The sequence below is a fragment of the Enhydra lutris genome, unplaced genomic scaffold (assembly GCF_002288905.1).
Source record: "Enhydra lutris kenyoni isolate GAN:26980312 unplaced genomic scaffold, ASM228890v2 scaffoldscaffold8, whole genome shotgun sequence".
Taxonomy (NCBI): Eukaryota; Metazoa; Chordata; class Mammalia; order Carnivora; family Mustelidae; genus Enhydra; species Enhydra lutris.
The window spans coordinates 39907464-39922879 of NW_019154092.1; the positions used below are offsets into that span (position 1 = coordinate 39907464).

At 37.3% G+C, this 15416-nt stretch overlaps 1 protein-coding gene across 5 annotated transcripts in view; it reads right to left on the reverse strand.

Annotated features, from left to right (window-relative positions):
- The window catches only part of LOC111142425 (protein inhibitor of activated STAT 2), a 90991-nt gene that overhangs the window by 55519 nt on the left and 20056 nt on the right, over positions 1-15416 (reverse strand). For all 5 annotated transcript variants that reach the window (XR_002640262.1, XM_022495489.1, XM_022495490.1 and 2 more), the window contains exon 2: positions 12084-12558. Coding sequence is in view for 4 of the 5 variants with exons in the window: in XM_022495489.1 (XP_022351197.1) it covers positions 12084-12558 (475 nt within the window). In the remaining variant the exon portion in view is untranslated. The remainder of the gene's footprint in view (positions 1-12083; positions 12559-15416) is intronic.

Genomic DNA, 15416 nt, shown 5'->3' on the forward strand with positions numbered 1-15416 from the left:
GACTCTTCTAGACTTGTGGATATTGGTTTTTTTCAACCTTTTTAAACATAAGTGGACCAGAATATTACTGTATCCTCATCTTAGCCCTACTGGTTATTATTTGAGTGATAGGAAATTCACATAAGAGATCCAAGTCCTTCTTTACTCCTCAATTAAAATGGAAATAACATTTTGCTCATCTGCTTTAAGATTTTATTTATTTGAGAGAGAAAGAGCCCCACATGCACAAGAGCAGTTGCGGGGGGGGGGGGCGGAGGGAAAGGGACATGCAGACTCTGCACTAAGCATGGAGCCTGATGCAGGGTTCAATCTCAGGACCCTGAAATCATGACCTGAGCCAAAATCAAAAGCCAGACATTTAACCAACTGAGCCACCCAGGCACCCCTCATCTGCCTTTTAAAGGCTATTTTGTGGGGTCATGATCTCAGGATCATGAGATCAAGTCCTGCATCAGGCTCAGCACTCAGTGCAGAGTCTTCTTAAGATTCTCTCTCAGGGTGCCTGGGTGGCTCAGATGGTTAAGTATCTGCCTTCAGCTCAGGTCATGATCCCAGAGTCCTGGGATTGAGCCCTGCATTGGGCTCCCCGCTCAGTACAGAGTCTGCTTCTCCCTCTCACTCAGCCCCTCCCTCCCTGCTAGGGCTCTCTTTCACTTGCTCTCTCTTAAACAACTAAAATACTTTTTAAAAAATTCTCTCTCCCTCTCCTCCTCCTCCGAGCTCACACACACACACACACACAAAAATCTTTTTTAATTTAAAAATAAAGGCTGTTTTGTGGATCAAATGCAATAACATATGTGAAAGCATTCTGAAAACAAAATAGCACTATACATATGTGATGTATTTTCAGTTCCAGAAGTCCTAATCAAAAATGTCTGCTTTTAAGCTCGGGATAAGAAGTCTGTAACATACAATGGTAAAAATATTAGATTGGTAACAGACTTCTCCACAGAGATCTGGCAGGCCAGAAAGAACTGGCATGATATATTCAGAGCACTAAATGAGAAAAACATGCAGCCAAGAATACTATATCCAGCTAGGCTATCACTGAAAATAGAAGGAGAGATAAAATGCTTCCAGGACAAACAAAAGCTAAAAGAATTTGTAAACACCAAACCAGCCTTACAGGAAATATTGAAAGGAGTCCTCTAAGCAAAGAGAGAGCCTAAAAGTAATAGACCAGAAAGGAACAGAGACAATATACAGTAACAGTCACTTTACAGGCAATACAATGGCACTAAATTCATATCTTTCAATAGTTACCCCGAATGTAAATGGGCTAAATGCCCATATCAAAAGACACAGGGTTTCAGAATGGATAAAAAAACAAAACCCTTAATATGTTGTCTACAAGAAACTCATTTTAGACCCAAAGACACCTTCATATTTAAAGTGAGGGGGTGGAAAACAATGTACCATGCTAATGGACATCTAAAGAAAGCTGGGGTGGAAATCCTTATAACAGATAAATTAGATTTTAAGCCAAAGGCTATAATAAGAGATGAGGAAGGACACTATATCATACTCAAAGAATCTGTCCAACAAGAAGATCTAACAATTTTTGAGTATCTATGCCCCTAACATGGGAGCAGTCAACTATATAAACCAATTAATAACAAAAGCAAAGAAACACATCGACAATAACACAGTAATAGTAGAGGACTTTAACACCCCCCCTCACTGAAATGGACAGATCATCCAAGCAAAAGATCAACAAGGAAATAAAGGCCTTAAATGACACACTGGATCAGATGGACATCACAGATACATTCAGAACATTCCATCCCAAAGCAACAGAATACACATTCTTTTCTAGTGCATGGAACATTCTCCAGAAGAGATCACATCCTGGGTCACAAATCAGGTCTCAACCAGTACCAAAAGACTGGGATCATTCCCTACATATTTTCAGACCACAATATGCTCTGAAGCTAGAACTCAATCACAAGAGGAAATTTGGAAAAGAACCCAAATACATGGAGGCTAAAGAGCATCCTACTAAAGAATGAATGGGTCAACCAGGAAATTTAAAAATTGAAAAAATTCATGGAAGCAAATGATAATGAAAACACAACTGTTCAAAATCTGTGGGACACAGCAAAGGCAGTCCTGAGAGGAAAATATGTAGTGATACAAGCCTTTCTCAAGAAACAAGAAAGGTCTCAAATATACAACCTAACCCTACACCTAAAGGAGCTGGAGAAAGAACAGCAAAGAAAGCCTAAACCCAGCAGGAGGAGAGAAATAATAAAGATCAGAGCAGAAGTCAATGAAATAGAAACCAAAAAAAAACCCAGTAGAACAAATCAATGAAACTATGAACTGGTTCTTTGAAAGAATTAATAAGATTGATAAACCCCTGGCCAGACTTATCAAAAAGAAAAAAGGACCGAAATAAATAAAATCATGAATGAAAGAGGAGAGATCACAACCAACACCAAAGAAATACAAACTATTATAAGAACATATTATGAGCAACTATACGCCAGCAAATTTGACAATCTGGAAGACATAGATGCATTCCCAGAGACATATAAACTACCAAAACTGAACCAGGAAGAAATAGAAAACCTGAACAGACCCATAATCAGTAAGGAGACCGAAGCAGTCATCAAAAATCTCCCAACAAACAAGAGCTCAGGGCCAGGTGGCTTCCCAGGGGAATTCTACCAAACATTTAAAGAAGAATTAATACCTATTCTCCTGAAACTGTTCCAAAAAATAGAAATGGAAGGAAAACTTCCAAACTCATTTTATGAGCCAGCATTACCTTGATCCCAAAACCAGACAAAGACCTCATCAAAAAAGAGAATTACAGACCAATATCCTTGATGAACACAGATGCAAAAATTCTCACCAAAATACTAGCCGATAGGATCCAACAGAACATTAAAAGGATTATTCACCATGACCAAGTGGGATTTATTCCAGGGCTGCAAGGTTGGTTCAACATCTGCAAATCAATCAATGTGATACAATACATTAATAAAAGAAAGAACAAGAACCGTATGATACTCTCAATAGATGCTGAAGAAGCATTTGACAAAGAACAGCATCCTTTCTTGATCAAAATTCTTCGAAGTGTAGGGATAGAGAGTACATACCTCAATATCATCAAAGCCATATATGAAAAACCCACAGTGAGTATCATTCTCAATGGAGAAAAACTGAGAGCTTTTCTGCTAAGGTCAGAACACGGCAGGGATGTCCATTATCATTACTACTATTCAACATAGTACTAGAAGTCCTAGCCTCGGCATCAGACAACAAAAAGAAATTAAAGGCATCCAAATCGGCAAAGAAGTCCTCAAAATATCACTCTTTGCAGACGATATGATACTTTATGTGGAAAACCCAAAAGACTCCACTTCAAAACTGCTAGAACTCATACAGAAATTCAGTGAAGTGTCAGGATATAAAATCAATGCACAGAAATCAGTTGCATTTCTATACACCAACAACAAGACAGAAGAAAGAGAAATTAAGGAGTCCATCCCATTTACAACTTCACCCAAAACCATAAGATACCTAGGAATAAACCTAACCAAAGAGGCAAAGAATCTGTACTCAGAAAACTATAAGGTACTCATGAAAGAAATGGAGGAAGACACAAAGAAATGGAAAAATGTTCCATGCTCATGGATTCGAAGAACAAATATTGTGAAAATGTCTATGCTACCTAAAGCAATCTAGACATTTAAGGCAACCCCTATCAAAATACCATCAATTTTTTTTCAAAGAAATGGAACAAATAACCCTAAAATTTATATGGAACCAGAAAAGACCTCGAATAGCCAGAGGAATGTTGAAAAAGAAAGCCAAAGTTGTTGGCATCACAATATCAGACTTCAAGCTCTATTACAAAGCTGTCATCACCAAGAGAGTATGGTATTGGCACAAAAACAGAAATATAGATCAATGGAACAGAACAGAGAGCCCAGAAGTAGACCCCCAACTCTATGGTCAACTAATCTTCAACAAAGCAGGAGAAAATGTCCAATGGATAAAAGACAGTCTCTTCAAGAAATGGTGTTGGGAAAATTGGACAGCCACATGCAGAAAAGTGAAACTGGACCATTTCCTTACACCACACACAAAAAAGACTCAAAATGGATGAAACACCTCAGTGTGAGAAAGGAATCCATCAAAATCCTTGAGGAGAACACAGGCAGCAACCTCTTTGACCTCAGCTGCAGCAACTTCTTCCTAGAAACATCACCAAAGGCAAGGGAAACAAGGGCAAAAATGAACTTTTGGGACTTCATCAAGATCAAAAGCTTTTGCACAGCAAAGGAAACAGTCAACAAAACCAAAAGACAACTGACAGAATGGGAGAAGATATTTGCAAATGGCATATCAGATAAAGGGCTAGTATCCAAAATCTATAAAGAACTTATCAAACTCAGTACCCAAAGAATAATCCAATCAAGAAATGGGCAGAGGACATGAACAGACATTTCTGCAAAGAAGAGAACCAAGTAGCCAACAGACACATGAAAAAGTGCTCGATATCACTTGGCATCAGGGAATTACAAATCAAAACCACAATGAGATACCACCTCACACCAGTCAGAATGGCTAAAATTAACAAGTCAGTAAACAACAAAAGTGGGCAAAGATGTGGAGAAAGGGGAACCCTCCTACACTGTTGGTGGGAATGCAAGCTGGTGTAGCCACTCTGGAAAACAGCATGGAGGTTCCTCACAAAGTTGAAAATAGACCTACCCTATGGCCCACCAATTGCACTACTGGGTACTTACCCTAAAGATACAAAGTAGTGATCCGAAGGGGCACGTGCACCCGAATATTTACAGCAGCAATGTCCACAATAGCCAAACTACGGAAAGAACCTACTAGATATCCATCAACAGATGAATGAGTAAAGATGTGGTATATATACATAATGGAATACTATGCAGCCATCAAAGGAAATGAAATCTTGCCATTTGCGATGACGTGGTTGGAACTAGAGGGCATTATGCTGCACGAAATGAGTTAATCAGAGAATGACAATTATCATATGATCTGACTGATATGAGGAATCTGAGAGGCAAAGTGGGGGGCTTAGGGGGTAGGGAAGGAAAAAATGAAACAAGATGGGATCAGGAGGGAGACAAACCATAAGAGACTCTTAATCTCACAAAACAAACTGAGGGCTGCTGGTGCAGGGAGAGGGGTATGGAGAGGGTGGCTGGGTTATGGACACTGGGGAGGGTATGTGCTATGGTCAGTGCTGTGAGGTGTGTAAGCCTGACGATTCACAGACCTGTACCCCTGAAGCAAATAATACATTATATGTTAATTTTTAAAAAAAAGAGAGAGAGAGAGAGAGAGAGAAATGTCTGCTTTTAGAGGCACCTAGGTGGTTCAGTCGTAAAGCATTTGCCTTCTGCTCCCTCTCCCTCTGCCACTCCCCCTCTCTCTGTCAAATAAAATCTTTAAAAAAATATTAGAAAATAGGGGCGCCTGGGTGGCTCAGTGGGTTAAGCCTCTGCCTTCAGCTCAGGTCATGATCTCAGGATCCTGGGATCGAGCCCCACATCGGGCTCTCTGCTCAGCAAGAAGCCTGCTTCCCCCTTCTCTCTCTGCCTGCCTCTCTGCCTACTTTGATCTCTGTCTGTCAAATAAATAAATAAAATCTTAAAAAAATGTATTAGAAAATAAACCTCTATTTAAAAAAAAAAGTCTGCCTTTAAAGACAGCCAAAGTTAAAAAAAAAAATGAAAGAAAGAAATACAGTCCAACAGATGCATTTTGCCAACTATTCAATAATCATGACTTTCTCTTGGTAAGATATTCAAGTAGAAAATATTTTAATATGCCTAAAAATGTTAACTATTGTTAGTAAAACAAGAAACTTCCCAAGCTCCCCCACCGCAGAAAGTTATACGGACACCTTTTAATAAAGTGGTTTACATTTAGTCAAGAGTGTTTCCTAGCAATGAGTGCCTAGGTTAACAGGAGTTTATAAAATGACCCACTCAGGGAAGAGTTAAATCAAGATGTTATATAGGCAGTTCTGTGAATTAGCATGGCTCAGTCTAGCTAATCTATAAATATAATTCATAACGTAACAATGAATAAACAAAAGTTTATTATACTGCATCATCTAAGATCTCTATCCTTAGCTAATAAAATGAATAGTTTATTATACTGCATCTTCTAAGATCTCTATCACCCACCAATCAACTGTACCATTGCTGCCAATCAAAGAATACTCTTATAATTTATTCCCTTTCCCATCATATCTCTGCATCCAAAGTGGGGAAACAATCCTCAAACGTGTATAAATAAAAATACAAAAACAATATTCTCATACAGTTATAATAAAAGAAATAAATACAAAAAGTTCTGTTCTATATTTGTAAATGAGCTTGTTTTTGATAACTCGTTACTTAACACACTGGAACAGGCACATGGAATGCTTTCAATAAACACTTGAGTGATTCTATATTCCCATATTCAGTTGTTTACAAATAGTTATCATTGAACATTGTTTTATATGAACACTTTTCAAATGATAATCCTATATACACACCCCAATTTTTCTAATTTAATGGAATTCACTCAGAAACCTGAGTCATTTGAAAGAATTTTATCTAGACAGAAACCATCACTGTATTAATAATCATCAGTGATGGTTAATACAAAAGGACTTTTTTCCCTATACAACAGCTGCAAAGATCATGTGGGGAGAGTAGAGCACTGAGGTTTCATGCTTCTCATAAAAACAGTGACTTTAATTCAGAACTTTCAAACAGGAGAATAGTTACCAATTTCCCCATCACTGGAAATCATTCATTTCCTTTACCCCAGTCCTCTTCTTCATCCACTATATCCTTTTAGTCATTAAGTCCTGCTTTCTAAAATTTTCTTCTCGGCTGCTTCCTCTCCGTTTTCACTACCACCAGCCTACTCAGAACTATTACAAGTAATTTTTGTAATGAAATGAAGAGCAAAGTTGCCTCTCTCCAGTCTCCCCTCAGAACACGGGTGCGGAGCTGGTCATCCTTAGCCTCACTCTCACCACCCTTCCCCTGCTCACAAATGTTCAGCAGCTTCCTACTTCAGAATGAACCCAGTCCAAGCTCCTTTACCTGTGAGCGTCTCCATAACAAAGGCCCCTCCTCTTCCCTAGCAAACCTACATTTCCCCATTTCCACATTTCCAGTGTCTCCCCAAGTCTTACTCTCTACTCAAAACAGTTTCCTCGGTCAGATCTCACAACTATGCCACTTTCATTTCTGCTACTGTGACTACTCACAGTTCTCCCCTTTCTTGGTGTTTCCTCTCCTATAAATGCCATCCATTCAAAGTAGACAAATTCATACTTCAAAGCTCCTTCACGTCTCACTCCTACTCCAAGAAGTCTTGACTGACTTTGCCGATCCTGAGGCCGATACAGTATTTGAGTTTCAGACACACAATTTATAGTTCTTCATCATACAGGCACATACCTCATGGCTACCTGGCTCTCACGTTAATACTATCTCCCCAAATAGATAACCAACTTCCTAATGGCCATCTCATATTTCTGGCTTCTCCACAATTCGACTACATGACCATACGCAAATTAAATCCTCATTACATACCCTTTAGCTGTGTTAATAAAAATGATGCGTATAGTATCTGAATTTATCCAAACTCCTTAGAAGTGAGGTTCTATTTTAATGGCTTTCCATTAATTGCACATCACTTTAAACCTGTTTAACTGCACCCAAAAAGCTTTATGAGGTTATTTCCTAATATTCAGGAATTTAAGAATATGAAAAATGTTAATTCTTTCTAAGTCTCACCGTTTAAAGATTAAAAGGCCAATAATAAATTAAAAGACCAATGCTGATGAGGGTATAGAAAAATAATACAATCATACCCTGCTGGATTATAAATGTTAGGCATAAGGTTTCTGAAGCAACTGCTGAAACAAAAGCTGAATATTAAAATATTAAGTACTTGTACTGACTTCACAGTGGCATTATACTTCATAAATATGCTCAAAAATGCTCAGCAGCTAGGTATTCAGAAGCACATATGCAAAAATTCTAATAGCAGCAATGTTTTTAAAACTGCAAGAATAATGACCGACCAGGCTGGGTACTAAAATACTTTCACATAAATAAAAAACAAAATGTCCACCAACAGAATACTGGTTAAGTGATGGTACATCTACAAGATAACAAGATCTATTTAACCCACAAATCTATAATGTATTTCCAAGAAACACTGTTAAGAAAGATCATCATGATGCAGAACTCCAGGAGGTGCTATTGGCAGAGGATACAAGTAAAACAGCATCCTCTCTCACTAGAAACGTGGCACAGTGGTTCTGCAGTTGGAAAAAGCTCTTTTAATGAACAGGAAGAGACAGACGATGACAACATATGCAGAAAAACAGTTTACTACTGCTACAACTCCAGCTGGGTAATATAGGACATTATGAGGGACCTTCCCTTTCTGTTATATTTCCATGATGTTTGAATTTTCAATTACTAGCATAAATCACTTTTGCAATCTGAAAAGCACAATGAGTAAGTTTTAAGGAATTAAAGGCTCAAAATACTCTGAAGGTATTTCACAAAATACCAAACAGCTAGATGTATCAACATACAATGATTATAAGAGCCAGTCTCAAAAGAATAAAAATCATCACATAAATTTCAAAAGCAAATTAAACATTACTTTTTAAAAATACATACATGGTAAAACAAGCAAAGGAGAGGAATATAAATTCAGAATAGTGATTTAACTCAGAAAAGGTAAGGAGATGGCTTGAAGATACTGGCAATGTTCCTTTTTAAAAAACTAGGCAGTGGGGGGGGGGCGGTGGGAGGAACACGGGGTGGGACTCCTGATCTCAGCTCAAACAAAACAAACACAAAAAACAAAAGTAGGTAGTGGTTTCACAAGTGTTCATTTCACTGATTTTTTTACACCTTAATGCTTTATACATATTCTTTTGTACAGACTAAATAAAGACAAATTTCTTAAACAGAAAATTCCCAAAGGATTTCATCTTCAAAAGTTCTCTCTAAAAAGAAAAGAAGGAAAAAGACAACTGAAAAGAAGAGAAAAAGACAACCTGTGAAAGCAAACCATAATAGCTATTTAAGGGAGGAGAACAGAGAGTTCTGTTAGTTTTTGAATTATGGGGTTATCCATTTGTTAGAGTAAAACCTTAGTCACAGAGAACTTCATTTAGTATTGTGTACACTCTTGTTTTTCAGAACGCCATAATTGGCCATTTTAAAGGCTAAAATATTTTCACCATTTTGAATAGAAATAACTCCAAACTACAAAACTATGTTACAATGTATCTCCTTATACAGAATATATACATCATGGTTGTTTCTTGGATTCTTTTTAAGCATCAATACGTGGGCCATGCTGTAACAGCAACTCCCCAACTACTAAGGGCTATCAGTTTCAATATACCAAGAGGTTTGGGAATAACATTTTTTGACCTCTTCTATCTATTTTTGCTAGCACGGCCCCTCTAGTCTCTCTCATGTTGTCAATTCATTCCTACTTAACAATATGTTGATGGCTTAGAAATCATCTAATCAACTGTATATAAAATCAAGTATACACAGACTGGTTTGCAGATGTTAAGAATATGTGCTTTGAAATATGGATTTGATATCTCTTTGGCCTCCTGAGGATTTTTAATTCTCAATCCCCAAATGTAAACAGGTTTCGCGATAGCAGGATTCCAAACAAATGAACTTCCGCAGAATTTCTATTTTTATGTATATTTTCAAATTATAAAACAATTAATAAAAACTAAGGAAGCTTCTGAATGTCACTGCATTGCCTTAGACACTGCGACACTGAAAGTTTTCAGTTAAAGGTCATTACTGGAAATGATTAATTTTTTCCACTTTCATTTGGCAAACTATATGTTGATGTGGATTTTCTAACTTTCTACCTCCAAGTCTAAAAGAGCATTTCTTAGATCACTGTTTTATCAATATGACATAACAAGATTACATACATTAAGAAAATTCTTTTTTTCCTCCTTAGGGAAGGCAAGATAAGGAAATGTTTATTGTTTTAAAACAAGAATCAGTCTATAAATTCATAAAAACAATGATAGGCAGGACTCTTGAAAAACATATGCATAGATAGTTTTTAGCTCAGGGGTAAAAGTTATTTCATAAACCTTAAGGTTACATGTTATCTCTTACATTCTAATTTAAACTATGAGCAAAAGGCAGGTTTTTCTTAGCCACTCTTCAACACAAAATACCTCTGGCATTATTTTATCTAAGTGAAATGAGATAGGAAAATTTTATCTTAGCAAACTTATAAAATGCCTACTGCTCTCCTTTAACCTTGTGGAGGTAGTGAAAGAGAAACTCTGTGAAATACAGAAAAGCAGAAAACTCCAGTTTCTATCTTTGAACTAAGCAGAGAAATCCGGAAAGAAAATTACAAAGCTTCTCCAGAGTTCACCCCTTGGTGCACCACTGATGCTAAAGAATAGGTAAGACACATGCCTGCATCTTCTTTCCAGGCACACAATCAGGTCTCTTTCAGTCCCTTTCACTGTAACTACAACCCCACCGCCCTCTTACATCTTCCCCAGCCTCACCTTAGCCATATTCCTGAGGAGTCCCATGAGGTAGGGGCACCTAAGCATATTACCAGTCTGAATCTTTCTCAAAATACATACAAAAAAAAAAAAAAAAAATGCAGTAACTGCTGAGAAAGAAACATGGAAATGAGCCATGATATGCTCCACTGATATAAACCAAAAACCATGACAAAGATGGAAATAAAAAAAATTATGGAACCATTTTAACCAAATAAATGAACCTGTTTAAAAAAACAGGTGAATCTTTTTTCTAAATCTCTGTAAAAGCATAAAAGAAAGGCAACTGGGTAATAAACATTTAAAAATGTTTGCTCCGGTTATTAATTCTAAAAATAAAAAATCTAAACAAGACACAAGCTTTCACCTGTCAAAATCACCAAGATTTGTTTTTAATAACACCTAATAAAGGCAGGAAGAAAGGCCATAAGAGACACTCTGTCACTTTGTGTAATGCAAACTGGCACAGCTCTTCTGGAAACTAATTTAGGAACATGTTATCAAGAGTCTAAAATTAAAATGTTCTTACTCTTTGATGCAATAATTCTACTCAAAGAACTTTGTACAAATAATAAAAGGTGAACACAATCCTTACTTCATAATGAATGTAATGAATGTAATGCATTACTCTACCTGCCTGGCTAAGTATTGCTAAATTAAAACATTTAAAGCAAGGAGGAAGGGGCTGAGAAAAGCACAGCCACCATGACCTGCCATCAATCAGGCCATACTGACTCCATTAACCAGTCCTACCCCTCAAAATTTCCTTCTGGCTCAACCAAGATATACAGCAGCATAATCTTCTACAAAAGGAAAAAAGCACATTGATACATATTTAAGAGAGTTCCCAAATGACTTGAAATAAAAAGAGTTTTCCCAGAATGAGGGGGGGGGGAATCTCCAAAATTAACTATGAAATGCCATTTCCTAAACAATTTATTTCAACAAAAAATCCAAATACCTCTGTAAATAATTTCATTAGGCAATAAGAAATCATACCATTATAACAAAGAAGCCATCATGTAGGTAAGAATTTGTTAAAGTCCCACGTATCATTTTTTAGTAATGATAAAATTAAATTTTCTGAGCAGTTGATGGATATTAAAAAAGCTAAACACGAGTGTCAAACTCCATGTGCCGAATTAAGTATAAAAGGTTTATTTCTTACGAAAGCAGTTTAAACACTATGTTAAATGGAAACTAAATATCTGTAAAAATACCAAAACACAAACTACACACAAGCAATATCTGTACCTGTTCCTACACACAAAGATGTAATTTGAGTTCTAAGCTATAAAAATATAGGTATGATGAATTAGCGTTTCTATACTAGATTTCAGTCATGGTTGCCAATATTTTTTATCTGGCATTTACTTGCCATTAATGTTTCCATTTTATAGTATTAACAGCAAATCGTTAATCACTAGTTGAAGGCCTCTTGCCTTAGTTATTCCCTCATCTGGAAGGAACTAATTTCTCTAACACTTACCTAAACTCGTGGGCTTGATGAGAACATCAAGGACATCATAAAAGGGCAAGTTTTTTAACTGCACATCAGGATGGACAGGAGGGATTGGGGGAGATGGCTGCTGCATCTCAAACGTGGGCTTCGTATCTTGAAGCAGCACAGAACCCACAGGAGAGGACGGTGAGTGCGGTGTAACTGAGGTGGAAGGCAGTGCGTGGATTCCAGCCACGGCCAAGTCAGGTTCTACAGGTGATGAGCTACCATCCAAATTGAAAACCGAAGATTTGATGGTGGATAAATCAGAGAGTCCTTCGAGAGTCCGTGGGTACCGGCGTCTGTACAATTCTCGGATTTTGATCTGAACCGCAGGGCTGCAGCCGCTCTTCAGTAAATGCAACGCCCTCATCAGGAGGTCATGCTTGCGTCCACTTTTATTCCGTCCAGCAAAGCCTAGTAACACTTGCAGTTCAGAAACCCTAAAGCTAGAAACCATATTCTAAAGGAAGGGGGGAAAAAAGGACATAAGCCAAGAGTCACTGTCAAGCATAAGAAAACCCCATCTAAAATATACCATAAAATCCGATTTTACCAGCATTTTATCACCTGGTATATGCTAGGAGCCAGCATTTTCACATACCACTTAAGATTGATCCTATTTATAGAGCCACTGCCCACCCAAGTTACATTCAAGTTATGGCATTAATCATGGTCTGCTGTATTAATCTTGATAATCTATGGCCTATCAGTTTCTACTAACCACCTCACTATCTGATGATGCTGAAGTGTAAACCTGTATTTGCTTTATGACTATGAAATAATTTATAACCGATAAAAGTTTCCTTTTCATCCTATCAACACACAATGTAATGTCTGCTACAGTATCATCATAAATAAACCTAACAAAAAATTAGACTTTTGCAAAATTATATGCATAACTTCCAATGCTAAATAATAAATCTATAAAATCAAGAAAAATTGTGATCCAAAAATCCAGTGAATTTTTCACCCCAACTCAAATTATTAAGGAACAGACAATGCATGGTCATTACACTTCAAATCACTTCATTTCCTCCATGTGTTAAAATGAAGATTTCATCTATCTTACCCCAATGCTATGGACAACAAACATGAAAAAAAATTCTTGGCCTATGTCAAGATGTTACAGATTACTCACGGTTTCATGCATAAAAGGGACTATGACAGCTTTCTCAAGTGTCCTGCCAAGCAAGAACGCAACGCACCTTTCCCAGAGTCCCCAGTCCTAACACTTAAGTTGAAGTTGGCTTACACTACAGTAGCGTAAGCAACATTAAAACATGAGAACACTAACAAAGGCAGTCATACAGACAGAATACATCCGGGACAGTTTCTAAAGAAATCTAACTCAGAATTCATTGCTTTGCTTCCCTCCTTCTACTTATTTTCACATTACTCTTTGCTTTAAGGAAACTTGTTTTACAGAAATGACGAAAAAGAACACAAAGTCACCCTAAGCTTGGCTCTCAAAATGGGATTTCTGGGAGGTCTCATATCACTTATTTCCAATCATAAATTTGGCAAAGGATGCTAATGCAACTGGCTCTATTAGTTGCTGTAAATATACAAACAAAAAGGAAGAAAGAGATAAGGGCTCACAACATGAATGCAGAATCAGAACATTCTGAAGCAAAAAGAAATCCCCCTTAACTCAGTCTTCAACCAAATTTCAGCTGTCACCAGGTAAGGTGAGCCTGCTATGAAAACTACCAAGAAGGGATTTCAGCTACTGTTCTCCACCAACCTCCAGTGTCTATATCTTTAGTATAATTTTTAATATAATTTTTTCCAAGTGGACTTTACTAGTCCATTCTGCTGCCTCCCAAAGTGTGTCTTCTAATACTTCAGTGACAACTGCTTTACGCTCTACACAAAAGAATTTCTCAATAAATGCTCGCTAACTGATTTTAAGGAAATTCTATGAACCAGAGAGAAATATGTTGGCAGGACTGATTTTTAGAAAAATATATTAACAGGGGAACCCGGGTGACTCAGTTGGTTAAGCAACTGCCTTTGGCTCTGGTCATGGTCCCAGGGCCCTGGGATCGAGCCCCACATCGGGCTCCCTGCTCGGTGGGGAGCCTGCTTCTCCCTCTCTCTCTGTTGCTCTGCCTGCTTGTGCTCTCTCGCTCTCTGCCTATAAATAAATAAAAATCTTAAAAGAAAAAGATACATAAACAAAATTTTAAAAATATCTAAACAAAAAATACAAATTAAGACCAGGACTTTAGGATGCCTGGGTGGCTCAGTCAGTTAAGTATTCACCTTCAGTTCAGGTCATGATCCCAGAGTCCTGGGATCAGGTCCCACATTGGGCCCCCTACTCAGCAGGGAGTCTGCTTCTCCCTCTGCTCCCACGAGTGCTTGCATGTACACTCTCAAGCTCTCGTGCTCCTGCACACGCTCTCTCTCTCCCTCTCTCTCTCGCAGAAATAAGTAAAATCTTAAAAAAAAAAAGTTAAAAAAAAAAAAAGACTAGGACTTTAAATCAACCTTGTTTCTTTAAAGTAACAACACTATTTAAAAAATTAAACATGAGTCATCATATAATTGGAACATCACATACAAGAGTGAAGGCAAGCTGAAGGTGCTACATTTAGAAAACCTCATTAAGGAAGTAAATATGATAGTTACATGCAATAACCAAAGAGTAAAAAGATTTCCTTGAGACTACTCTTCAACTCTTACATATGAGATGGAAACTGCACAAGCAGTCCAGAATTTTGGGAAGTTCTAATAGGTCAGAAGTCATGGTAAAGATCAACACAAACTTTGTAAATAGATATTCCATCTGCTAGGATGTATAATAGGAGGTAGAGAACGGAACTGCTGAGGGAAATTGACAGATCACATTTATATTAACACTGCCTATCCCAACTACAATATTAAAACAATTTACATCTTCATTTTAAGTAGTTTTTGAATTCCCAATGACACAGATGGTTCTAGATCCAGAATATTCCGCTAAATGAAATAAGTCAGTCTGAGAAAGACAAATATCATATGATTTCTGTCATATGTGGAATTTAAGACACAAAACAAACAAGCAAAAGGGGAAGAAAAGTGAGATAGAGGCAAACCAAGAAAGACTCTTAACTACAGAGAACAAACTGATAGTTACCAAAAGGGGGATGAGTGGAAGGAGGAGTTAAAAAAGTGATGGGGATAAACAAGTGGACTTATGATGAGCACCAGGGGTCATATGAAAATGCTGAATCACTAAACTGTACACCTGAAACTAATATTATACTGTGTGGTAACTAACTGGAATTTAAATAAAAACTTTAAAAAAATTGGGCAGAAAATTTCTCAAATAAA